General features: G+C 37.6%; 3 protein-coding genes and 1 non-coding gene across 6 annotated transcripts; 1 reads left to right on the forward strand and 3 right to left on the reverse strand.

Moving 5' to 3' along the window:
* Positions 1-661: 661 nt before the first annotated feature.
* On the reverse strand, positions 662-22892 carry LOC122084534 (EH domain-containing protein 1-like). Its single transcript, XM_042652843.1, has 5 exons — positions 22871-22892; positions 1693-1873; positions 1502-1581; positions 838-906; positions 662-757 (listed from the first exon to the last, which is right to left on the reverse strand). The coding sequence occupies exons 2-5, from the start codon at positions 1775-1777 to the stop codon at positions 677-679; spliced, it is 315 nt and encodes a 104-aa protein (XP_042508777.1). The 5' UTR covers positions 1778-1873; positions 22871-22892; the 3' UTR covers positions 662-676.
* Positions 7388-7467, reverse strand: TRNAK-UUU. Its single transcript has one exon. It is a non-coding gene; the product is annotated as a tRNA-Lys (tRNA).
* On the forward strand, positions 15639-19557 carry LOC122084533 (AT-hook motif nuclear-localized protein 25-like). 3 transcript variants are annotated; one of them, XR_006141925.1, is made up of 3 exons: positions 15639-15959; positions 16139-17396; positions 19411-19557. XR_006141925.1 is itself a non-coding variant. In XM_042652842.1 (2 exons), the coding sequence occupies exon 2, from the start codon at positions 16234-16236 to the stop codon at positions 17122-17124; it is 891 nt and encodes a 296-aa protein (XP_042508776.1). In that variant the 5' UTR covers positions 15639-15959; positions 16139-16233; the 3' UTR covers positions 17125-17501. The 3 variants fall into 3 exon arrangements, 1 of the variants encoding a protein (XP_042508776.1); XR_006141926.1 differs by lacking the exon at positions 19411-19557 and adding an exon at positions 18845-19101; XM_042652842.1 differs by lacking the exon at positions 19411-19557 and having other exon boundaries at positions 16139-17501.
* On the reverse strand, positions 21206-24821 carry LOC122084532 (thioredoxin reductase NTRB-like). The gene is made up of 2 exons (XM_042652841.1): positions 23595-24821; positions 21206-21589 (listed from the first exon to the last, which is right to left on the reverse strand). Exons 1-2 carry the CDS (start codon positions 24679-24681, stop codon positions 21519-21521), a joined length of 1158 nt encoding a protein of 385 aa, XP_042508775.1. The 5' UTR covers positions 24682-24821; the 3' UTR covers positions 21206-21518.
* Between the last annotated feature and the right edge of the window lie 740 nt (positions 24822-25561).

Consider the following 25561-nt stretch of genomic DNA (forward strand, 5'->3'; position numbering starts at 1 on the left):
GAGGCCGTTTGATAACACTTCTATTCCTGGAGAGTGTTCTTTTACAGAAGTGTTCTTTTTCGATTCCATGCTGTGAAGACACTCTGGCGGAACAGAAACAGCGTTTGGTAAAACTATTTCAGAAATGGCTTTAGAACAGGAAAAGAACAGAAACAGCGTTTGGCAAACACTTCTATTCCTGGAGAGTATAATAATGAAAATTCACTTTTGAACAATGAAATCAATAATTACAAACATGCTATTATGGTCAAATTTAACTTAAATAAGGAAATAATTTGTTTATGAAATTATCTTTTAAAATACTATTACTTAAAGGAAATAATAAAATATAAACATAAAGAGTTCCCACATTTATCTTAATAAGAAAACAAAAGTCTACTATTCAAGTTTATAGGAATTACAAAATAAAAATCATAGCTGCAAATAGGTGTCTTGAAATTTTATTACATAAACAATCAAATCAAGGGGTAACCCTTATCTATTGCCATCTGATTTGCAATTTGTATCCTTAGCTCATTCATCTGTCTTCCTTGTACACGTTGACTGCCTTGATGAATTGTAGTAGAAGTACTCGCAATATCACCATCTTCTTGTTCTCCGTGAGCGTTAACATCCTTTTTTTTCCCCTTCTCTTTTTTGATAATTTAATGCCTACTATCTGTTAAAAAGGACAAAGCTAAAAATCATTCCTTAATTTACCTTCTTTGCTAAGAATATCTTGTGTAATTTCATGTCCTGCTTGTGCTAATGCAATTAACTGTTCAAGATAGGAAGTTAGTAAAAAATAGTTTCTCTCAAAATGATAAAATATAAATAAGTATTAAGGTATGCCAGAACCTGCATTGCAACAACAAAGTCATTAAAATCAAGGAACCCTTGACGTTCGGAATCCGCAATTGCCCACACCTATGAAGAAAATAAAAGGATATTTCAGCTAAAGAAACAATTATAATCAAATTACAGACAGACATGGTAACCAAGATAGAAACATCCATGCTACACTTCCCTTTGTGTTAGGCATAAGAAAAATCAACATCCTAGGCACCAATATGGCAACGTATGGAACCCAGAACAAGCAGATGTAGCGATGCAGCAAAACCTTTTAGCTGGTAAACATAAAGTAGGATATTATCTAGCCCCTTCCCTAAAAATAAAATCACTTCCTGAGAGACCACATGAACTGGCTCTGCAATGCCCTTTTGAGAAAAGAAATCAATAAATTGTAATTTCACAATGCTCGTCCAAGATATAGAAAAAGAGTGGATGTAACTGATACTTGCTATGCGAAACAAATTAGAACAGAAGTTTTTGGAGGGATTAAACTCAATAAACATCATCATGTAAAATACTACCCTATTGGGTCCATACTCTATAGTGATAATCTAGAGCTTCTAAATTTAAAGAGTTCATCTAGAAGCACAAAAATGTGGATCCTAAAGGTGAAACAGGAGGACGAATTATGAGCCACAGAAGAAAATAAGCAAATAGTGAAGAAAGAAACCTGCTTGAGTGCTGGCCGAGATAAATTAGCCATGGCGAAGAACTTGGTCGCATCGTTTCCCGTAATGCGGCCGTCGGCATCTAAAGAAGAAAAGAACGAAAAACAGGTTGGAAACTTTGAAGATTTAAGCGAGATCGATCCAATAAATTAGAAAAAAAAAAAAAATGAAATGATGGAAAGGGAGGAGGAACCTGTGTCGGCAAAGTTAAACCATTCCTGATAGATCTTCTGATTCTCCTTTGAACAAATGCTGATCGGACTCGAAAGAATCTCCATTAGAGAAGAACCGATAATCTAAGCACTTCTCTAGATTTCGAAATTTCGAAAACGAGAGTTTGATTTGCACTTCGAAGAGAGAGAGAGAGAGAGAGACTTTCCCCTCTCTCAATAATAACAAAACTTGAAATTCTCGGAAACAGGCTTTGATCGTGAGAGGCAAGGAAGCGGCCACCGGCGACTGACCTGCGACCGACCTGCGACCGAGAGAGAGATAGAAGGAAGCGGCGACTGACCTGCGACCAACCTGCGACCGAGAGGAGAAACCGTTGAAGCGGCGAAGGAGAGAGAGGGCAGCGGCGACCGAGAGGAGAGAAGCGGCGACCGTTGCAGGGAAGCAGCGACAGTTGCAGGAAGCCGCGACCGAGAGTGAAAACCTATTGCAGGTTCTCCTTAGGATTTGGGGGTTTTTGGTCGTGAGATGGAGAAAAGAGATTGTGGGGTTTTGAATAGTTTTGTTCTTTTAAGTTTCTAAAAGAATAGAAAAGCAACTTTTTGGTACTCTTGCAATTTATTCTTTACTCATTCTTTTTCATTGGTTCATTCCGGGAGAATAAAAAAATGAACCGGACGTGCCAAACATATTTCTGTTCTATTTGCATTCCCGCATAATAGAAGAACACCAGAAACATTCTCCCAGAGTGTTATCAAACGGCACCTAACTAACTAATAGTCCATATAGGACTTTACAACCAACCAATGGCCTAATGGGCCTTTATTGAATTAAATAACAACTAATTAAACTAATGAATTAAATCCCGTTTTCCTACCTTCTATCCATATTTTACGAAAAAAATCCTTTGCCGCGGGTGCGGCCATGCGGCGAGGATCCGATGGCTGGCACGGCATCGGGGCGTGTGCCGATGTTGTCTCGGCTGTCGAATCCTCGCGGCACGGCCGCACCTGCGGCAGAGGATGAAAGTCCCATATTTTAGGCCAATTAAAGTGGCTCATTTCAAAGAAAACCCATGGGATCAAAGGCCCAACACATATATAACACAACCCAAGGCTTATTTGCAATAAAATAAGCCCAAGTGACTTATCTACATCAATGAGCCAAAGGGTCGGATCGGCCAAGGATGACCCAAGGGGTCGGGTTTCCCAGGGATGACTTGGATGATCGGCTCGGCCAAAGATGAGGTAAGGGGTTGGCTCGGCCAAGGATGAGGCAAGGGGTCGGCTCGGCCAAGGATGAACCAGCGATCGGCTTTGCCAAGGATGAGGCAAGGGGTCGGCTCGGCCAAGGATGAGCCAAGGGGTCGGCTCGGCCAAGGATGAGCCAAGGGGTCGGCTCGGCCAAGGATGAGCCAAGGGGTCAGCTCAGCCAAGGATGAGCCATGGGGCCGGCTCGGCCAAGGAGTGACATTTTTACCCTCATCACTTTGCATTATGTATTATGTACTTGTGTAGATTGTAGATTACATATAATGTAGACTATGTACTTATGTAGTATAGTTTCAGACTTTCAATCAACGACTCAATGTACATTACCAAACTTTGGTTGACCCCACAAGTATGACTTTATGTATTTTTCCATGAAATTAATTATGTGAATGTGTAAAAAATGTCTAAAATAGGACATACATAAAAACTCAAGAAAAAAAAAACACACATTTTGGGGATCGAAACCGAAGTTTCCACCCAACCGGGTAAAATTCTCCGGCTTCCTCGAAATTTCGGTCTCCCCAAGGGTCGAAACCCGATACCTTGAACCTTGGATATAACCCAGTAACAATTTGATGGATAAAAAGTAGCAACCTGATGGTTGAACCCCAACTAACAGATGGTTACAAAAGTTCTCAACAAGAAAAACTGCAAGCTATATCCCGTCTTTAAGAATGAGAGAAATTAACTAACGATAGATCAATAACTCTGATCAGGCCCAAACTTAGGTCGAGTGTAGGGCTGAAATAATGGTTTAAATCTCCAAAAGCTGGGCATAATCCAATGTCTGGACTCTGGATAGGTGGCAATAGTGATTGATCAGAAAATAGAATCCTGAAATTTGAGAATTGCAGAACCACCAAGAGTAACCTACTCACTGATTTAATCAATACCAAACTCGAGTCGATGGAGGAGGCTAAACCCTTAATATCTAAAGCATCCAACTGTTGGATGGGAGATATATCCAATCTGTAGTTCCAGCCAAAAAAAAAAAAAAAGGCAATAGCAAGCTAATATACGACTGTAATATATGAATAAACAGCAACAAAAGAGTAGATTATTTATGCGCAGGGTATTAACAGCGTTCCATGTAAGATCAACTAGGGGCTTATAGAAACCAAAAACAGCATAGGATGCTGCACACACAACGGCAGAAAGCCCTGATGGGATTCTCAAAACAAGAAGGTTCGTGATTATTGGTTATTCAATGGTCTAGCAACATGTGACAATTTCAGGTCCAGTAAGTAGCAGTAGTATCTGGAAGGAGAGGAAAAGAATGGAGAGAGAAAATAAGCTACCGATTAGAGAGAATGGCTAGATCCACAATTGGTAGCAGTAACCCTTGTATTTATGACAATAAAACAGAATAGTTACAAGTATACCCTTTACTTATGTGACATACAGGTAAGACCCTAAGGGATACAAGTTATTCCAGAATAACACTTCACAATTTATGAATCTGTTCTCATTCGGTGTTATGTTAATATGTTTCCAGTCTGCATTCCAAAATAAACTCCAATTTGTGTGACATCCTTTTGTCCAACAGGCCGGTGTTCTCCCTACATCTGAATTCCCTTTGGTGTGATGAGATAAGACCCCACCCACCAAAGTAGGGGTGTCAATTTCCAGCCCGAACTGACTGAAAATGATTGAAAAACCGAATTGCAAATTCCATCTATTTGGGTGCTGGATGGGGAAACATATCACGATCCATTTCCCCTCCTCTTGACTATATTCTGACTTCAACTGTCTTTTAAGAGAACTCAATCTTAGGGTCCTTTGGGATGAATGAATGAATTAAAATATTATGTATAATAAGAATATTATTGGGCATTTGAATGCATAAGTGAATCCTTAAAAAGAGATTTATTTTAATAGTAATTCACTAACTCTCTGTTTGTTTCATTATTCTTAGGATAAAGGTTCCTTGCCACTCCATTTATTTTACATCTTCATTTTTTCTGTACAGTTTTGGATGATTGGCATTCCAGATGAGCTTTAGGGAGCAGGGAAACTGGCAATTATACCTAAGCCAGACAATGGCCATCTCCATAGCATCTTTTGTGGGAGAACCTAGAAGGGGCAAAACCAACTTAGGAGCATGGCCATATCCCCGACATCTTTTACCATTTTTTTTTTCTGATGAATAAATTCATGCCAATTTTATGCTCAGCTTTGTGCTTACCCCATCACAGGATTTAAAAATATCAAATATGACTCGGAATGAGTTCAGCCCAAACAAATGATAGTAAATTTTCAACTGACCTTGGGATTGTATTGTGCTTCTAAGCTTTGTTGGCCAACCTGGTGAGCACACCATTTTAGATAGGCTATGGTTATCAGGGTTGGATCCGTTAGGAATGGTGAACCTAGGTTTTATATATTTCTCTCGAAAGCTCATGTTGTTTCTGGGACTATCTAGTCCAAAGTTATTATAGTTGTCTCCTCTATAGTTTCCTTGGGGAGTTCTTTAAAGTAGGTTCCGTTCTTCATTCTTTCTGTGGAAGCGAGGAAGGGTTTATGATTTTGGGGCTTTTTATGCACCACTGGTTTTTGGCTTCGTTCTTCATGGCCAGACGCTAATGATGTTCTATTGTGTTGACTGGTTATTCCATCTTATTTTTTTTAGAAGGTGAATGACATAAGGAAGTTTGATTTCGATGCTGTTTAGTTAGTAGTTTCATATTGTTATCAACTTCAGTGAGAAAGAGGAAGCAGCATTTATGTATTGTATGTGTGACCTCATCCATCAAAAGCGATGTAGCTTGAGATCTTAATTTTGATACTCCTTCCAGTTAACATGTGTCTACATCTGGGCATTTGACAATAAATATTCTTCACTTTTTATGATATTCCATCTTGGCTACTGCCTGTACCCAGTTCTAGTGGGATGGCCCATTTTTGTGCTTATTTTAAATGCTAAGCCGTCACCAAGGTTTCATGGTGAATAGAGTCAGTTAACTTCACCACTGATTTTTTTTTTTTTAATATCGGTTCTTACTTTTCAGTTCTGATGCAATGGAATGCAACATATGGTACTTATGGCATTGGAGTGGGGAAATAGAATAGAGCAAGTGCCACATTCTTTAACTGGCCCAGAGATTTTAATTTTGAATGGACAATATGGTACAGGTATGGGAAGGGGAGACCTGGTTTTGTATTTTTGAAAAGCTGTGGCAGTCTCGCTCTCAATGCAAGAGAAAATTTTGAATGTGCTTTGTGTCTTTTTCGAAGAAGGTTGAATGCAGGATTTGATCACAAGACTTGGCCACAACAACCCAATGTCCTTGTTGGGGCAAAGCAGCACCTTCAGAAAATACTGGAGGCGTTCTCCTTGGTCTCTGCCTTCTATTTTTAGTCTAGCTTTTCCGATGATGAAGGGAAACAAGGTCTGTATTCTTGAACTGCGCCTTGGGCGCTTGGAAACTAATGGGTAAGGGCAATGGAGGGATAAAATATTTCAATATTACACGGCATAAATCATGAAATGCAAGGGTTAAAGTATTCATACTCTTGATTGTATTGAAAACTTGTTGTACTGAACTGTTCTTACCTACTTGTAGACTGATTGCTTCCAAGATTGATGCATTTTTCCTTTGGCAGCACCATAAGCCACATCCTTTTGAAGGCTGCATATATAATGCTCCCACCATGGCTGGTGAGCCTTTGATGGTGCAGCTTTAGAGATGACCATTTTAATATCCAAATTCCATTGGTTATATCTGATTTTTTTTTTTTTTTTGATGGGTATTGGTTATATCTGTTTCACTCCTAGTAGTACAGACTAGAGTGTGGAATTACATGTTTCGGCCCTGATATAGTTTCACAGCTTCCATATAGAGTTGGTTATTTCGCTACAGCTCGTTCATAGGTTGTCTGCGAGAGTTCAAGTATTGGTATGCCTATTGCTTTTTTTTTTTTTCAACAGACCAGTGGAACTTTAACGACAGCTACAAGAGAGAGGGGAAAGTTGGTGAGAGTGGGTACCTCATGTCACAAGGTGAAGATGGAGAATCGAAGCAATGACCAATTGGGAGCTTGCACTCTATTGGTGAGGCACCAATCAACTGAGCAAACAATTGTCCTTTCTAGAGTTATTGGTTGTTTCTTGATTGGCAAATTATGTCTAGTCAACCCAAAAATCTGGCACGTTGATTCAAATTTTGTGGATTGATAGACCCTTAGGCATTTGCTCATATATCAAGTTTTAGTTTAAATAGAGTTTGTCGAGTGATAAAAATGAGTTATGAAAATCCACGCATGCAAATATATGTACATGTACGCTTCTACGTTAGATTAAAAAGGTAAATAATTCCCACCTTTTTGGTAAGTATCGTTTCAAAATCATACCAAATACTATTAAAAGTAAAGAATTGCAAAATTATAAAGTAAAACCATATCAAATACCATAATAACTGTATCAAAACTATACGAAAACTAGAGTAAATTAAACGCCGTCGGTGGGAATCGAACCCACGACCACGTGGTTAAAAGCCACGAGCTCTACCAGCTGAGCTTTCACTTAATTAAATAGTGTCATTACTTAATTGAAGATTTAGATTTCTAAAGAACATTTCTAAAGAACATCCACCGAACAGTAAAGCAACAAGTGGACTCCTCATTCCAGGGGTTTTCCTTACCCTTTCCCTCCCAATGTTAAGGTGTCCATCCCCTGTAGTAGAATCATCTCGAGTAATTATTTTCTGCAGTGAGCATCGATGACTGAGAGCATTCAGAGGATGTTTTTGCTAACCACCTCCCCATGGGACAAACAAAAAAGAGCATCGTGATTGGCGAATCTGATTCTCGGATTCGGGTCAGATACTTTACTTGGTGAGGTGGTCAGCCCGAATACAACTGTGAACTCCGTTCTTTTCCCGGCACGTGGACACTATCAGAACGTGGCCATTTCTCATTCGTCATTCGTCATTCGTCATTCGTCAAAGCTGTTAATCTTAAAAAGCTCGTGAAGGGAACGGCGCACCCACTTGAACGGTCACGCGATTCCCCACGCAACGCATCGCATCACCCGCCACGTCAGAAAGTAGAAAAATTAAAGCAAAAATGAAGAATTTAAGGCAATCCTCCCACGTGGCCTCTTACCCCACCGAGACCGGTCCATAAGAAGGACAACTTCACGTGATGTGGACCCACCTACACTCAAATCTCCCGGATATGCTCCAGGATTTTGGATTGCCACGGACCCAAGGTCCCACCACTGCCGACGTGGCGGACTGGCACGTGAACCTGTCCGGAAGATCTGTCCCCACCATTGCCGACGTGGCATATGTCACGTGAACGGGTCCCTGAAGATCTGTTTCTCCACTCTTTATACTTGATGTGGGGCACTGTCATCAATAGTCACTGGTGGGGACGCCATGGGACCTGATGTAAGATCCAACGTTGAATGACCACTAAACGATTTGACTCCGTCTGTTAGTTTGGTAGGCATCTCAACTCTGAATGGGACTTGTCCGATTTGGTAACAATTGGGTTTAGGGGTGTCTATGAGTCAGTCCTGGTCGGTTACAGTCGGGCATTTTTATGATCTGATTTCAAGCAAACTGGATTAAAATTCAATTGTAACAATTGGGTTTCTTTAGGTTGAATGTGTAAGAAGTTGGATTGAACCTAGGTCCCACCCAATAGAACCAACCCCTTTGGTGGCTCTCTAGTTGGTCCGGTTTTACAAACCTATATATTTTTATGGGAGAGGGCTCTTAGAAAAAACATGATCGATTCATATATAGAGGGTAGTGACAGGAAAATGTGTTATGACTTAGGAGAAGAGAGATAGAGATAGAGATAGAGACCCATATGTGGGTTGTCCATATGATTACCTAAATAGTTATAGCGAATTGGGAATTATGTGGATAGACGCACGATCTCAAATTCGATCGATTTAAGTGAATATCGTGATGATAGAATGTTGGTGTATCTCATGCCATTTGCTTAGAGAATTTTTTTCTTATTTTGATTTTTTTTTTTTTAGTAAAAATTAAAAACCATGCGTCAAATGTTTATTGTATGAGACCATGAGATATCAAGCAACCACTTACTTAACAAACTCCCCATGTATTCTATATATGACTTAAGACTAACAACATGGGAGGATTCAATCATTTCCTCCCATTTTCATCCACATATTTATTATTTTTTACTAATAAGAAAAGGAAATGAAGAGATTAGGTTACATTTAATAAAAATTAAAAAGTGACTCTTCTATGAACTTAAGAGGGATCTTTGGTACAACCAAATGCAATTGAGAAAAAAGAATTTGAGGAAAACGACAACGGAGTTGGTGTCGACCCACATGTCTGTCTTTGCTGATGAGGCAGTGTGCCTCCACTATAAACATTACATTATTCTAAAGTTATCTGCAACTTGCTTATGCTTTTAATTGACAATTAAGCCATGTAGAGGATACCGAAAGGCCTTGTCAAAGCTTAATGTGCTTCAATTATTTTAATTAAGTGGTCCCTCACCCTCATCCCTCCTTCCTAAAAGTTTCAAGTTTTTAGTTTATAGAGAATTATGGGCTTCCCACCATTTATTTTATTTAAGACTCCATGTTGGCCTCTCTCTCTCTTTTTTTTTTTTTTTAAAGAAACATTAATAATTTTTTTTTTTAAAGAAACATTAATAATAACTATTCATTTTGGTTTTGTATAAGAACATGAGTGACATTTCAATTAAAACCATTGATTTAGGGGATGGTATCGGATCGGTGAGTATCGATCAGTTATGCCCTTTTTTTTTTTTTTTTTTTTTTTTTTTTTTTAAGGTACAATTTTTTTTACTGTTTTACCCTTGAAACTATACAGGTAATTGATCCAAATCGATCAAGTGATTAAAACTCACCTTCTAAACCTTGGATGGAATCTTGTAAGTTGAGGTATCGTGTCCTTCAGTACTAGCTTTCTTTTGGCTTCTAATGAACTAATTAGTATATATAAAGGCACAATCTATGGTGAAATTGGTTTCTTCTCATGGTTTCATATTCTTTGTGGATTGTTAAAGATGAGCATATTCCACCCTGGCTTTGTTTGTTTATACAAACTATTTATATAGTAGTTGTGAGTTGTGACATATGATCTATCTTTCATTAAAAGAAGATTTCCACCTAAACTATGTAGAGTCAGTGTTGATAAACTCATTATTCTTTTAAAACAGTGGGTCTTACTTTTAGGGTTCCACTATGAGTGAACCATAAAGTCTAAAGCCCATGGAAACTTGCCTGGAGCAAAACCATTTCTATGAGGGAATTTTTATATCCCTCCTTTTGGCAGGCAAGCGGCTTTGGGATTAATAAATAGGTTAATTATCAAGCCGAAAGCTTGATTCGTTTCGTGCTTAATATGTGATCCTATGAGTGCACTCTATGGTTAGGGATGGGAGGAGAGTTTATTCCTACATTGGTCGGGTATTGTGTGACTGTTAGAATTATAATCTTGGGAAAAGCATGTTTACCCTTCCCCTACACCCACCAAAAAAAAAATGTTTCTCTAGTATGAAACTCGGGTTTTTGGGTTGAATTCCATCAACATGTCAAGAATAATTAAAAGGATTAATTAGATATGATTCTTATTCCTTAGAATCACCAACACAAGAAAGCATATACATTGTAGAAAGCTTACTTTGGCCTCGGTTAACCTCCATTTTAATTAGCACTAAATCAAAGCAGTATGCTTTAACTTTTCTGGTCACCCCAAAAGGTGGTCCTTAAATTAGTTTATAATGGAGATTAAGATTTCAATAGAGGAAAGCAACCCCATAGTGCACACATTAAGTGGCGCCTAATGTTTATAAAATCTAATCAGAGAAGAAATGTTTAATTTTATATGTCAAGTCATGTTTGGATATTTAAGCTTTCCCCATTTTAAAAGTTACATCACTCTTAAAATTCATTTAAATATGAGATCTAATAGTGTGGAATGTGATTTAATTACCTCCAAGACAAGATAATATGATTGGCCATGAAACAAATAATATCACACTTGAAAAAAGAATTGTACCTCTTAACTACCATTTCTTGTGGCTTGAAAAACATATTAGATTAATTATTATACAAATATCAATCAATGTTACTTTTATAATATATAATTCTAACTCGACAGATATTCCTAATTTAGTAGTTTTGATAACTTGGAGAGAGGGGCTAAATAGGGAACACATGCTGTCACTTTTTTCCCCTTTTTGATAGGACAAGAACCAAATAAATTTATATATACTCATCATATTAAATAGAAAATTATTATAATTACTATTCGACATCTCCCTAAATTCGTATTTCTTATTTCAAAGGTTTGAAAGGAGGAGAATCACATAACTTTATTTACATCGCTTCGTTGATTTCAACAAACAACAATTTGAATTTTATGGAAAGATGATGGAGAGAAAGAGAAAGAGATATCACTCTCTATTGACATTTTTGTCGACATACATTTATGTTAAATATAACAGAATCGTTCAAAAAATCAAAGATTCGGCAAACATATGTAGACATACGATAACTCACTTTTGTTTTGAGGGATTTCTACAAATAATGACTTTAGGTTACAATTTCTCTTCCTTTTTGTTACATTAAAAAAAAAAAAAAAATCTGTTTAGAAAAAAACTATATTATAAATGATCTAATCAACAAATTCTTTTTTTCTTATTGAATGTTGACAAAAATTCATATCATATGAAAGCATAGAAATGCGACTGTGATTGGATGTTTTATTAATTAATTAATTTATTTTGGGTAATGATGTTTTTCTGTTTTTGGGTGAAATTTTGGGTAATTATGTTTGAAAGTTATGGAAGAAGGAAAGTGAGTCCAGTTACACTTAGGAAGGTTAAATGACTCAAATGCATCTGAAGGGTGTTTTGGTAAATTAAAACGCATGAAAACTTGGTGCATGTCCAAGAGTCCCACTCGATGATGGTGGTGGGTCCACTTGGCAGCCAAGTTGGACTGTGGAGAGAAGAGCTTGTGCGCGAGTGGGGATGAGAACCCACATAGAAGAAAGTCCACCTGTATTCAAAACAGGTCAAGAATTCGAAACAAACTTAACAGCACATGATATGAGGTTGAAGCATGACTACTTGCCCTTTACGTATGGGAGAAGTAGCTGGAGATAGGATTGGGGTTCCTTGACCAGAATCTGGATTCTAGATTAGGTTTGGCTTGGACACCTCTAGGGCTGTCAAATGGGTTGGGTTGGGTTGTTTTGGTTTGGGTTTGGTTTGATTATATTGGTTTTGATGTGAGAATAGATGAATTCGAAACAAATCAATAATGGATGATTCGATTTCGGTTTTTCTTATTAGTTTGATATAGGGTTAGATTCAGTTTCTAGGTTGGTATAAGTTTCTTATTGGTTTTATGTTTTTGGTTTTTTGGGTTAGGTTTTTCATGTTTGATTTGGTTTTTGTGTAGTGTGATATGGGTTTGTTTTCACAATACCCCCAACCCGAGACAATCCAATAAGTTTCAATTCAGTCTTGTTTCCCTCAACTCGTGCTTGGTGTGCCCCTATTTTTTTTTTTTTTTTCTCTTTGTTCACACCTTTTAGGATCAAGTTTCTTTTCTTCACCTATGGTGAAAGAAGAATCCTCTCACCATAGACATTGATTTAAACCTTCTGATTGAACCAAGGATGGATATTTATGACTGTGAACAATAGAGTGTGGGAATAAATGATGAACCCAAAGGTCAATCATAAGGTTATATCATCAGTGTAGAAGGAATTCTTCTTTCTCTAAGGGTGGATGAAAACTTAGGGCCCGTTTGAAAACGTTTCTGCCGTTTCTGTTTCAAGAAACAACAGAAACATAACTTTCCGTTTCTAGAAACAAAAACGGAATTGAAGGTGTTTGATAAGTCATGTTTTTAGAAGTCGATAGTAACCAATGAAAGAATGGCCACAAATCGTTTCCAGAAACGGCGAAACAAGTTGAACTTGTTTCGCCTAGGTCGTTTCTTGAACCATAAATAAGTAAAAATTTCTATTTCTATTTCTGAAAATAAGTGAAACGAAACAGTTTTATCAAACGCTTTTTACTCCGTTTCTGTTGTTTTTGGAAACAGAAACGGCAGAAACACGTTTCTTGAAACATTATCAAACGGGCCCTTAGTCTTCAGTTGTATGTCAAGTGAGATAGATAGCTTTAATCATCATTTATGTGATTTTGCACATTTAGGTGAATGTGAAGAGCATAGCCTCTACGAAATGTCATCTCATATGAATAACTATAGAACCTCTTATTGGTTGTGTTAAACAATGGATTGAATTTTTTAATTATAAATTTAAAAGTGTAATCACATGTTTTCTATTTATTTCGCCGAGATAAGGATCCATTAATGCATGATTTCCAGTAAAGCATGTTTTGACTCCCATAAATTATGGAATTACTCAATGTTGGGGTTGGAATTCAAACCATGTTAACACTGTTTTTTTTATTTGAGGAATAGCCCAAGGTTTTTTTTTGGTAGGAAACATCATATATGAATTAAAAAAAAAAAATCTATGGCATCCTTCAACCACAGGGAACTATCAAACCTGCCAAATAAATCCTCAATTCAAGATGCCAAAGAAGGCAAAAGATGTCCAACATTAATGAAACTTTCGAAGATACCGCCACGGTAAAAGTGTAAAACCAAAGTGAAAGAAAAAGGCAAATCACAAAAATAAAAGCCATTAAAACTAAAGAGTAAGAATGGATTTGAAACTTTCATTATCTGAATTGTTGCTAAAGTAATTTAATATAATATAATTTATTGAAAAGATTATGCCAAATACAAAATTTATCAATCAAACAAGAGCAACAAATTTGACTTACATAAAATATATAGGAAAAAAAATCAAAAATTAAAATAATTTTGATGTATAATACAAAAAAAATATATGAACATAATTACAATAATAATAACAACTATGCATGACTAAAATTTCTAGAATAGCTCGAATATTTGTCACATGGCAGATCCATTGACACTCAAATTTTATGAACTTGGCTACATCATCATCTGTTAACATACTAAGTTTCAGCTCAATCAAATGTTCATAACATGAAGATATAAATATTTGCAAAAGGGTTACCCTCACTCACATGTCAAGTTTTTATCTAAAAAGACTTTGCCAAATGATAAAACTAAGCATCGAATATTAGGAGAGATCTAATAGTGGTTCAAATATAGTTTGTGTGTATGAATACACATGATGCATGCCAATACACATGAGAATGTATACGATTGAACTAAGCATTGGGATTTGACATGTAACTAATTAAGACCATGTGCTCTCTATCAACTATTGAAATGGTTTTATCACCATTCGGTATTTGTTTATATTCTGCCAGACCAGTGGTTTTTCCTATATTCATCACAAAATTTTATAATTTATTACAAGAACAATAAGAAAGTTTTGTTATTTGTTGCAATTAACTTTTTCAATGTACTATCCTTGATAAATGATATGCCTATTGAAGAATGTGCGACAATTGAAAAAGTGCTTGGAAGGAAATTTTAATGAATATATCTCCCTCCCCCCACAAGAAACAAAAAAGAGGTTTAAAAAAATTAATAGCTTATAATAACAACTAAGAAATAAAATTATCATTGCATGATTGCATCTATATAATATAGCCTCCAATTATGTGGAGATGACCAAAGGTATAGAGGAAATGAATATCAATATATGTTTGGATATACATTCAATTTAATCCAAGCAAACTCTAATGAGTCAGAAAACATAGTAGAAAGTCAAAAGATTTGTTTATTTTTTTGATAATAAGACTCCAAAATGTAGACTTTTTAAGTCCTCTCATTTCAATATAATATCTATATTTTAAATTTTGGCATTTATATTAGTATGTTATATCGCTTTAGCATTTTTTTTTATATTTAATATTAAATTAATTAATTCCTATTTTTTTATTGGTATTGAATTGACTGGTTTATAAATATAGTTCTACTAACTTGACAAACAGTGCAAAAAAATTCTACAATACAATAAAACCATGGGAGATTTGGCACGTGAAATGGTGAAACAAGTAATATATAAAATTACCTCAAAAAAAAAAAAAATTAAAAGAAGGTGAAAGACATGGTAGTGATGAAACCCCTAACTTATTGAATCAACTGTCCAAATCCATGCATAACATAAAGCATTCATTGGCTTTTTAATATAATCTCTTAATTTGAATTGTTGAATTTGTTTTAAATCAAAATGAGCAATATTATTGATCTCATAGTGGCTTAGTGTATAATTTTTTTTACAATTGAAGTGTTTATATATTGATTAAATATTTTTTTAATGAAATTTTAAAATCTCCCATCATTATGAAGTCAAAATTTTTTTGATAAATTATATAACAGGAAACCAATTTGGTCCTTGACATTTATAATATGTCAAGTGGAGAACCCTGGACTATTTAGTCACTAATTCACTATATCCCTTATTTGAACCAGCTGGTCCATTTTGCCTCAAACAAATAGATTATAGTGAGACTTCTTTTCATAAAATGACGATAATACCCTTACATATTTCTTTGAATACCGACTGTTATCCATAAGTAGAGGAGATAGAACTGTTATTGCATCATTAAGTGCTTTACCCTAAGTTAATATTACTTAATCTCTTTTATTTATAAAGTTAATTAATACAATATATTTCTTTCTTCTCATATGCCAAGGACTCAGTCTTCGTAATTGCTTCTGTGTTAGCCTTCTTTCCACTCTTTCCACCATTTCTTCCTCAAAACCTCTCTCCCTCTCCCTCTCTCCCCCTTCCTTCAGCTTGATTTCAGACTTCCAAACTCAATCAATTTCTCAAAAGTATTTCCCTCCCCCATATTTGATTCTTTCCCTTCAGAGAAAAACAGATGGAATTAATTATCTCTTACATGTGTTGAGCTCTTTACCTTAGTAGTCTCTCTTGTTTTTCTTCTCAGACACTTGTGTGCTTTCTGGTTCTTTATTGCAGTCAAAGATCTGAATCTGGGTTTGGAGGAGTAACTGGTTCTGAAACAGGTAGATGGGTTTTGGATTTTGAGTGCTTTTTTTTTTTGGGTGGGTGTGTGGGGGGGGGGGGGGGGGGGGGGTTTGGATTTATGGAGTGAAGAAAATTTATAATTAGAGACTTGAAGCTTTTACAGCATTATTTGTTTGGATCGTAGCTTCTTAGCTGAAGGGTTTTGGATTTTTTGCAGTTTGTAGATAAAGAGAGATCAGATCCAAGAAGGAAAAACAAAAAATAAATAAGTGAAAGCTGGCAAGCAAGTGGTGGGAGAGATTAGATGTGGCCATGGCGGGTTTGGAACAAGGCCCAGGATCTCGCTACGTTCACCAGCTACTCAGACCTGCAGAGCTCCACTTACAAAGATCCTCAGACCCTCAACACCAAACAACCCAAATCTCAGATTCCAATGGAGATTCTCCAGAGAAGGACCAGAAGTCTGACCCCAGTGCAGCCACCACTTCTTCTGGTGCTGCCACCGGAAATCGCCGCCCTCGTGGTCGTCCTCCGGGTTCAAAGAACAAGCCTAAACCACCAATAATCGTCACCCGCGATAGCCCTAATGCACTCCGATCACATGTACTCGAAGTCTCCGCTGGCGCCGATGTTGTTGAATCGGTATCGAATTATGCAAGGCGCCGAGGCCGTGGTGTCTGTGTCCTCAGTGGTGGCGGAGCAGTCGCTAATGTGACGTTGCGGCAGCCTGCAGCTCCGGCGGGGAGCGTTGTAACTCTGCACGGGAGGTTTGAGATACTGTCTCTTTCGGGGACTGTCTTGCCACCGCCAGCGCCACCTGGAGCTGGTGGGTTGACGATATTTCTGGCCGGTGGACAGGGACAGGTTGTTGGAGGAAGTGTTGTGGGGCCGTTGGTGGCGTCAGGGCCGGTGGTGTTGATGGCGGCATCGTTTGCCAATGCAGTGTTTGAGAGGTTACCGTTGGAAGAAGAGGATTCGCCAGTGCAGGTCCAGCCTACTGCATCACAGTCTTCAGGTGTTACAGGTGGTGGTGGAGGTGGGCAACTTGGTGAGGGTGCAGGTGGCAGTGGTGGTGGGGGTGGTGGTGGTAGTGGTGGCGGCGGTGGTGTTCCTTTCTATAATTTGGGGGGTAACATGGCGAATTATCAGTTTCCAGGTGATGTTTTTGGTTGGAGTGGCAATGCTGCAAGGCCTCCATTCTAGTGGTGATCAGCTGATGGTGATGAAATGGAATTTGAACATCGAAACTTTGAAGCAACAGTTTCTGATGGAAGTACTGGAAGTTTGATCAATTTGCAAGGCCAAGGAATTGGATCATCTCAGCTATTTCATGAAGAAGAAGTAGAAGAAGAAGAACTAAGGACAAGTCATGTCTTTTCAGAAGCCGGCCAAGATTGTAATTTCATGGAGGATCCAACAATAAGATCAAGTCCTTCCAGAAGAAGAAAGCTGGGAGGCTGAAAGAAGTAATTCAGGTCTGTAAACTCAAATTCATGTAAAAATCATTTTAGGGTTCTCTTTCTTCTTTCTTGGATTTCTCTTATTTATAATATTTTGAAACATTTCTTGGGTTTCTTTAATTACTGTTCCATCACTTGTTACCAGTTTAATTATATATATATATATATATATCAATTGTTACCTTCTCATTGGCTTGTCTGCTTCTTGGAAGATTTTCCAAGCTCAAATATATAAAATGATGAAGTGAAAATAATAAAGAAATCATTTTCATTGCTATTAATTCTTTTACAATATTGAATATTATATATATATTAGAATTATAGTTCTATTAATATATGTGTTTCTGAGAAAACCTAGTACTGATTTGATGAACAGAGAACCTTATTTTTTTAATTCACTCAGAACCTTCAATTCCAAATAAGTACAAAGATAGTTTGGTCTGTCTTGAGTCTAGGCATGGATTCTTTATCTTTTTTCAGCTGCTCCCTTTAATCATTTTCTACTTACCCAGAATGAGAAAAAAGTCACAGTGAAGAACCTTAAAAGCCTGTTATGCTCCTCCCTCAGTAAACCCTACTTTTGATAACCTCTCTCTCTCTCTCTCTCTCTCTCTCTCTCTCTCTCTCTCTCTAACCTGCAACTTACCTGCTTGCTGACCAAACGTTACAGTAGTAGGAAAGAAAGCTCCCTTGTCAGTTACTAGAGACTGATAAAGAACTCTAATCAGTCTCTATAAGATTTCACCATCTGTTTCACTTGTTGTTATAGAGAAATGGAATTTATGATGTAAAGTATTATTTTCCACCCACCTTGGATTGTAAAAGAAAAGGAAAATTAAAACCCACTTCCCCAAGAACTAAAAAAAGACACAGACGACCTGTTGGGAATTTGGAACTTCGAAACTTGGAAAAGATATATATATATATATATATATAAGTGCCTTCTCTTTCTCTGGAACTCAGGGTTTTGGAACACTTAAAGTATCAAGTATATAAATCTCTAAACCCTAGAAGCCTTTTATAATCTTCTTTCTTCCATTACTGAAAGAAAATTTTAGTTTACGATGGCCTTGTTTCTTGTCTGGTAGTTTCTGAAACTTCTATGCTGAGTTAGCTTTTTTCCAGTCAAGATTGTAGAGAAGCTTTACATTTGACCTAATTTGTACATGCAAGAATATTCATAAAATAATAGAACATTGCAAATAGATATTCATCAATCATTTTAGACATGCATGAGTCTCCTTCTGTGCTTCTAATTGGTTAGAAAGAATCTGGCCTCCTGACTGGGGTGTGGGAGTTTGTGTAGAGAGAGAGAGAGAGAGAGAGAGAGAGAGAGAGAGAGAGAGAGAGAGAGAGGGAGGATATCAGAAACATAGTTATATGTGATTTTGGTATAACAATCAAAATTAGAATCCTTGCTTTTTTTTTAACCTAAATAAGTTTCTGATATTCCATTTTGACAGAGAACGAGAGACAAACTGAGTGTTATTCATTGGAAGAATCCCTTCTACTACCGTCTGGGTATACTCCTTCCAAGCCAAGGAGATTCTATAACATTGGCAGTAATTGGCAGCTTCCGACAATGTCTGCAACTTTGTTGTGTTGGGTTTCATAGTTTTAGTTCTAGTTTTCACAATTTGAGGTTCTATGGTTTTACGGTGAACTCTTCAGAATGAAAAGAATTCATGGTTTCATGGTGATTTTCTCGTAATTTTGAAGTTTAACCTTCATGATTTCATGCAGTAAGGGAAATGAATTTTTAAAATTAATAAAGACACTTTTGTATTCATATCACCCCACACAGTTAGTCACTACAGCGAAATCATTCCATATTTAGTTATTAAATTTTACTTTACTTTGCATCCCTTGGATTTGAAAAGGAGAATAAAAATTACATCTAAAAAGTATCAATTCTAAATATGGTAAGAAATTTATGAAGTTTATACAATGTTGATGATAATGATTATAAAACTTATTTTTTTTTAAGTTTGAAAATTTTCATTTCTCTTCCCTTCAATTTCCCTTGCAGTTAAATGGAGTAAGAGTATTTTCGATGGCTTTGCTAAAATAAGCAGAGAGACAAAGGAAAGAATGAGAATTCTCAAATGACAATTGGGATTTGAGATATTAATTCATTGAGCAAGTAGTCTTCCCAGTAGGAGATACTTTCCCAAGCTTGTTAGTCTATATAATAGATAACCACTTCTTATGTTATAGATAATATATTTTTGTACTTCCTTGCATTTGTTCTATTTAGTGTTAAAATATTTCAATATATGTTATGTTTTTATTTTTTGATGACATTTTTCCCAAATCATAAATGAAGAACAAGATAGCAGTTCTACTTTTTCTTACCAAAAATAATAATAATAATAATAACAATAATAATAGTTCTCCTTTTCAATATTTTTTTATTAGTCAACACAGAAGTCTCATAATAACTTGAAAGAGATGAACCCTCATACCGTATGTAAATACTTTTGTATCAACAAAAAATGCCCTCATAATAAAAGCCCCAAATCTTCTTTGTTATTCCATCAATGTTCCAACTAAGATTGGTCCATTGAAAAGTTTCTTTGAGCCAACTGCAAAGAGTACATTCGCCCCCTCTTTCTCTTCTTCTCACATGAAATGATACTTTCGTCGTTGTTCATTAGGGCACTTCCTTATGCCTCTTGCTTAGAGAACCCCCTCCCATATTATTATGATGTTTGCATGCGTAACACCTTAACAACCCCTTAACGAACTCCCATCCCCCTAGTACTTCAAAACCTCTGCTGCAAAGAACTTAAGGGTATTGTCCCTTTACTGTTATAAGGGAACTTTTGTACAAATTAATTAGTAATATTAGAAAAATTACATCCTTTTTTTGTAATTTGTCCTATTTCTAATTAGGGCAAGGGTTCCCAATTTGCCAATGTGGGGGTGAATATCTCCCATGCCACATCAATCGTCAATAGGGCCCATAAGGCTAGGGAGGAGAGAGAGTTAATCATGTGAGAAAGCATGGGAAAGAATCCCCACATTGGGCATGGCTATCCAAAATGTTGTCTGGGCCGGATCTTCTTTCTTTCTAATATGACTATTCACTCAAGCCCAAGCCCATTATGCCATTTGAATGGGACATCCCTGAAGAAAAATTTCTTCTTTTTTTTTTTTTTTTGGTGGTGGGGTGCTTGGGGAGTTACAACTCTCCATTAGCCACGGAATAGAATTTGGCCAGACTATCTTATATGAACTTGATAGTGCCTTTCGAGCTAAGGAATCCACTATATGATTAAAATCCCTAGTAATAAAAAAGAAATACAATCATTGAAATGAGTAGAGAGATGAATGATATATGAGAGAATAAGCTGAATGGCTAAAGAAGCTTTGTTGGCCGATCTCTGGATATGGCTGATGACCTCCTTGGAGTCAGACTCCACTTGAGGAGCTTCAACTCCCAGGGAGATTGCCTCTAGAAGTCCACTGCGCACTACAAGGGTTTCCCCTTCCAAGATGCTTCCAAAACTTGAAACTTCAGACACCGCCAAGAGAACTGACGTACTAGAGTCTCTAATCACAATACCCAACCCACATTTACTATGATCTGGGCTCCAAGACGCATCACAATTTACCTTTATGAAAGGAGTAGTAGGAGGAGCCCATTTGGTCTTCTCTATGTTGTGATGAGCAACCTGTGAAATGTTGTTGAAATGTTGTTTTGAGGGCAGTCTATAACAAAACAAAATTCATGAAAAGCTTGAGAAAGTCTTAATTCCATGATGTTTCCGTGTCTACAAAGATTAAAATTTTAACAGTCAAGTGTCATGGGACATTTATTCTTTCCACCAATAATAATTTCATTTTTTTATAAATTCCTATAAATGATTTCTTCAAGCTGTTTATATCATTTCTGAAATATCAGGATCCACAGAGAACAGTACTACAAATGCTTGATCAATCAACACAAAGATTTGTAGCAGAACGATAACAATAAAAATTTTATGGGAAAACTTGCAGAAATTATTTTTCCATCTCGTTATAACAGAAAAGATCCCGGTGAGAGCGCAAATAAATGCAACTGAAAGCTTCCTTCTACAAATACGAAGAAATTTTTTGAGATGAGGATGGTTTACTGGTGCAGTCCACAGATAGTCAATCACTCTTACCCTCCTGGGAACCAATCTCTTGCAGGTAGTGCTCGGCATCCAATGCAGCCATACATCCTGAACAAAATGAAAAAAGTAAGAAGCCAAATAATCTCAAAATAGAAGCAAATGAAATCCATTATTGTAAATGGTAAATGCAGACTTTGAATGGGGAATATGCATGACAAGTAACCTGATGCATGTTAGTCATATGGCATCAAGGGAGGTGGTGAAATCAAAGTCTAAATCCTATAAACAGAAAATGGTCCATAGCAACATGGCGATGTAACGGGAGGACAGAATAAGCCTACAAATACGTTAACACTTATAGCAAACAATTCCCCTCATTCTTGCAGAAAGAAAAAGACAGGAAATGTTTTCTTCACGACCAGCATGAGAATGGTTATTGGAAAAATCTGCAGAACTATATACCTAACATCATTCATTGAGGTGATTTTCTCATCATGAGATGCAAAAGATGGGATCCGATTACCTATCCTTGTATACTTTGTGCAATATATCCAGTATTCATAAATTAGTCACACAAATCTTATACCATCATCTGGGATTGAAATGCAAGATTCTGACCCAAGTACAGTGGTGACATGTCATCAGGAGAGATGAAACCTTAATGCCTTCTATTTCAATTCCCCTAAAATAATAGAAAAGAGAAGGGGAAAACTTCAAGTTAGAAGGACGAAGACTGCTTGCCAGAAACAATTCCCTGCAGCAATGTCCAACCAAAATCCTCACCAGTAATTCCAACATCAACCCAGAATTTCCCAATTGTAAATATTCTTTGAAAACTTCTCATCCCTCTGAAACAGGGTCACCTCAGATCATGAGCAACTATAAACGCATTCCAATTTTATCCCACCCTTGGGCAGCCACATGATAAAATTACAGAAGCCAATCACCAAGAGGTTAACCTGCTTCAAAGAATGTCATGACATTGACAATAAAATCCTAGTATTTTTAACCAATGTGAACATGTGGTTCCAAGGGTACCAAAAGGAGTCAAAGGAGCTTAAGAGAAGTAGATGAATTGCCCAGTCATTTTCTAAGGAGTTGAAAGGAACTCATAAGGAACCAAAAACTAGAGGCTCAGACCTAGAGAAAGAGATCCCAATCACTGTAGCCTGTGATGAACTAGTACCAGATCTTTTTATTTAAAAAGAAAAAAAAGGAGCAACAATTTCGTGAAAGAACCTTCATAACTAGTCATTGAATGATAACACCTATAGCTGACGATTGTTAGGGACTAAAGAAAACCCCGCTAATACTCTTCTTATACAGTAATATGTGTAAAATCATTCTATTTTGAGTGAGTTTCCTCTCCTTGATATCTTGGTGACCCCAGAGAGAGAGAGAGAGAGAGAGAGGGACTAATCTGAGACTAATCTTTTCTCAAACCTCTCCTCCCTAATGGGACAAAAAGACAATGTCTTTTCATCAAGTGATATATTTGTCAGTTGTGATATCTCTATTTATTTGGGTGGGTTCTTTGTGGACAGGCCATCAAGCAAGCATGTTAACAACTTAGGAACATGAATTTTATCATGCAGAGCCACAACTCATCAATAATTACAGATTGGAGGGGACGACCACAGAAAACCCAGTGCTGAGAGTGGCCCTGGAGGAAGTTGAGGGCTCTCAAACATCCTATGAGCCTCCAAATCATTCACCCAGATAATTATTAATCACTTTTTTCATCTAGAAAATGTCACAAGTCCTATGTAATATAAGAAAAGGATCTATTTACAACACAACAATATCAAAATCCAATTTACCAAAGAAAGTTGGAGTTCATTTGAAGCAACAGAACAGCCTCCAATGCAAATACGGCAAATCAACAAATTAGACCAACTCAGAAAAAAAAAGGACGACCAAACTGCAGGTTTTTCTTACATACCAACCATTCCTGCTTAGCTCAACTAAATAGTGAAACCCATCAAACACATACTACGTTTACCTTCAGAAATCAACTTAAAAAAAAAAAAAAAAAAAAAAAAAAACCCAAAGACTATAGAGAGAAAATAAAAGTAAGATTTTGGGCAACAGATAGAAGCACCAATTTACTAACCTGTGCCAGCTGCAGTAATCGCTTGTCGGTACTTCTTGTCCTGCACATCACCAGCCGCGTAGACACCTCTAACACTCGTCTGTGTTGTTCCGGGCTTCGTCACAACGTAACCATCAGAATCAAGTTCTAGTTGGCCATCCAAGAACTTGGTTGCCGGCTCATGCCCGATGGCAAAGAACAAACCAGAAACCTTCAAATCCGACACCTGCCCGGTCACCACATTTTTCACCTTTAAACCTCCCAAAACCCCCTTATCTCCATCTCCATAGGCTTCGACGACTTCCGAGTTCCACACAACCTCGATCTTAGGATTGCTCAATGTACGATTCTGCATGATCTTGGAAGCCCTAAAAGTATCCCGGCGGTGGATGATAAAAATCCTAGACCCAAACTTGGTCAAAAAATTGGCCTCCTCCATAGCGGAATCACCTCCTCCGATCACAGCCAACGGCTTATCCCTGAATATAGGGGCCGCACCATCGCAAACCGCACAAGCAGAGATCCCTCGATTCCAGAACCCACCTTGTCCATCACCCGAACCAGGGAACTTCAAACGCTTCGCGACGGCACCGGTGGCGACAATAACAGCATCGGCAATAACAGACTTGGAATCGGTAAAAATCTTGAAAGGGTTAGTGGAGAAATCGACCTTGGTAACGGTCTCGGTGAAGATTTCTGTGCCGAAGCGTACGGACTGGCTGCGACAGCGATCCATGAGCTCCATACCCATGATACCATCGGGGAAACCGGGAAAGTTCTCCACGTCGGTGGTGGTAGTGAGTTGACCACCGGGGGCAATACCATTGGCCATCCAACCTTCAAAAAGGATGGGTTTGAGTTCTGCACGGGCGGCGTAGATAGCGGCGGTATGAGCAGCGGGACCGCTACCGATGATGCAGAGGCGAGTCTTGAGGGTCTGTAGTTCATCCATGGCGAGTCTGGAAGGAGAGGGACCGGAAGAGGAGGAGGAAAGCGAAGCAGAGGCAGAAGCAGAAGCAGAAGCGGAAGCAATTCCTGTGGAGTTCCTGAGAAGGGAGGAGAGTTTTGAGAAGGAGCGCTTAGTGAAGGTGCCCCATGGTCCGCACATACCTCTCTGCCTCTGTCTTTCCCTCCTTGGCGGCTTACGCCCTTTGGTTTTGGGCGCCAAAACGCGAAGAGAGCAGAACCAGGAACTCTGACCTTAGTGACTTGGTCCTTGGGTCCTTGGGTCCTTGGGGTAGCAGCAATGGATAGGCCTAGTAATGGGCTTGGCATTGACATCACCAAACTTTTGACCCTTTACTTGCTTTTAGTTAGTAAAATTCTATTCTTAGAAAGGTATCTCACGAATCAGAATGCCTACCTCCTTCCTACACCTCCACAAGGCTCTTCTTTTCACACCCAAGTTTGGAATTTTTTCCCTTTTCTGATTGGAACTTAATTTTTTTTTTTTTTGGTGGGGGCCTAGTTGTTGCTTTCATCCATCACTTTTTGTGGTTGGATGAGACTTTTAGAACGGTAAAAATAAGGCTACGTTTGGTAGTCATCTAGAAAAACGTTTTTGACATTTTTTCATTCTATGAGAACAAAAAAATAGAATAAAGCATTTGATGTAAACTTTTTTTTTTAATAACGAAAAGGACAAAAAGGCTTTAGAAATGCAAAATGATGGATTCGGTTTCGTTCCAAATACAAAAAAAAGTGAACAGCTAAGGTATACGTTCCTAAAACAAGTTCACCAAACACCACTTTTGTTTTAAAACGGCATTTCGACGCATAAACTTAAAATCTTGTTTTTAACACGAAACGTCGTTTCTGTAATTGAATGACTATCCAATGCAACCTAAGAGTACCAATGAGATCGTAGTGGTGGGATCTTCTTCCTAGGCAATGGCCAAGTTATCTTTTTCTAGAGGATCAAGTTACCTTGGGGAGAGGATTTCTTTACCCTTCCCAAGGGTGGGGAGGAGAGGGAAAAAAATCCCTCC

Source organism: Macadamia integrifolia, chromosome 7 (assembly GCF_013358625.1).
Source record: "Macadamia integrifolia cultivar HAES 741 chromosome 7, SCU_Mint_v3, whole genome shotgun sequence".
NCBI classification, from domain to species: Eukaryota; Viridiplantae; Streptophyta; class Magnoliopsida; order Proteales; family Proteaceae; genus Macadamia; species Macadamia integrifolia.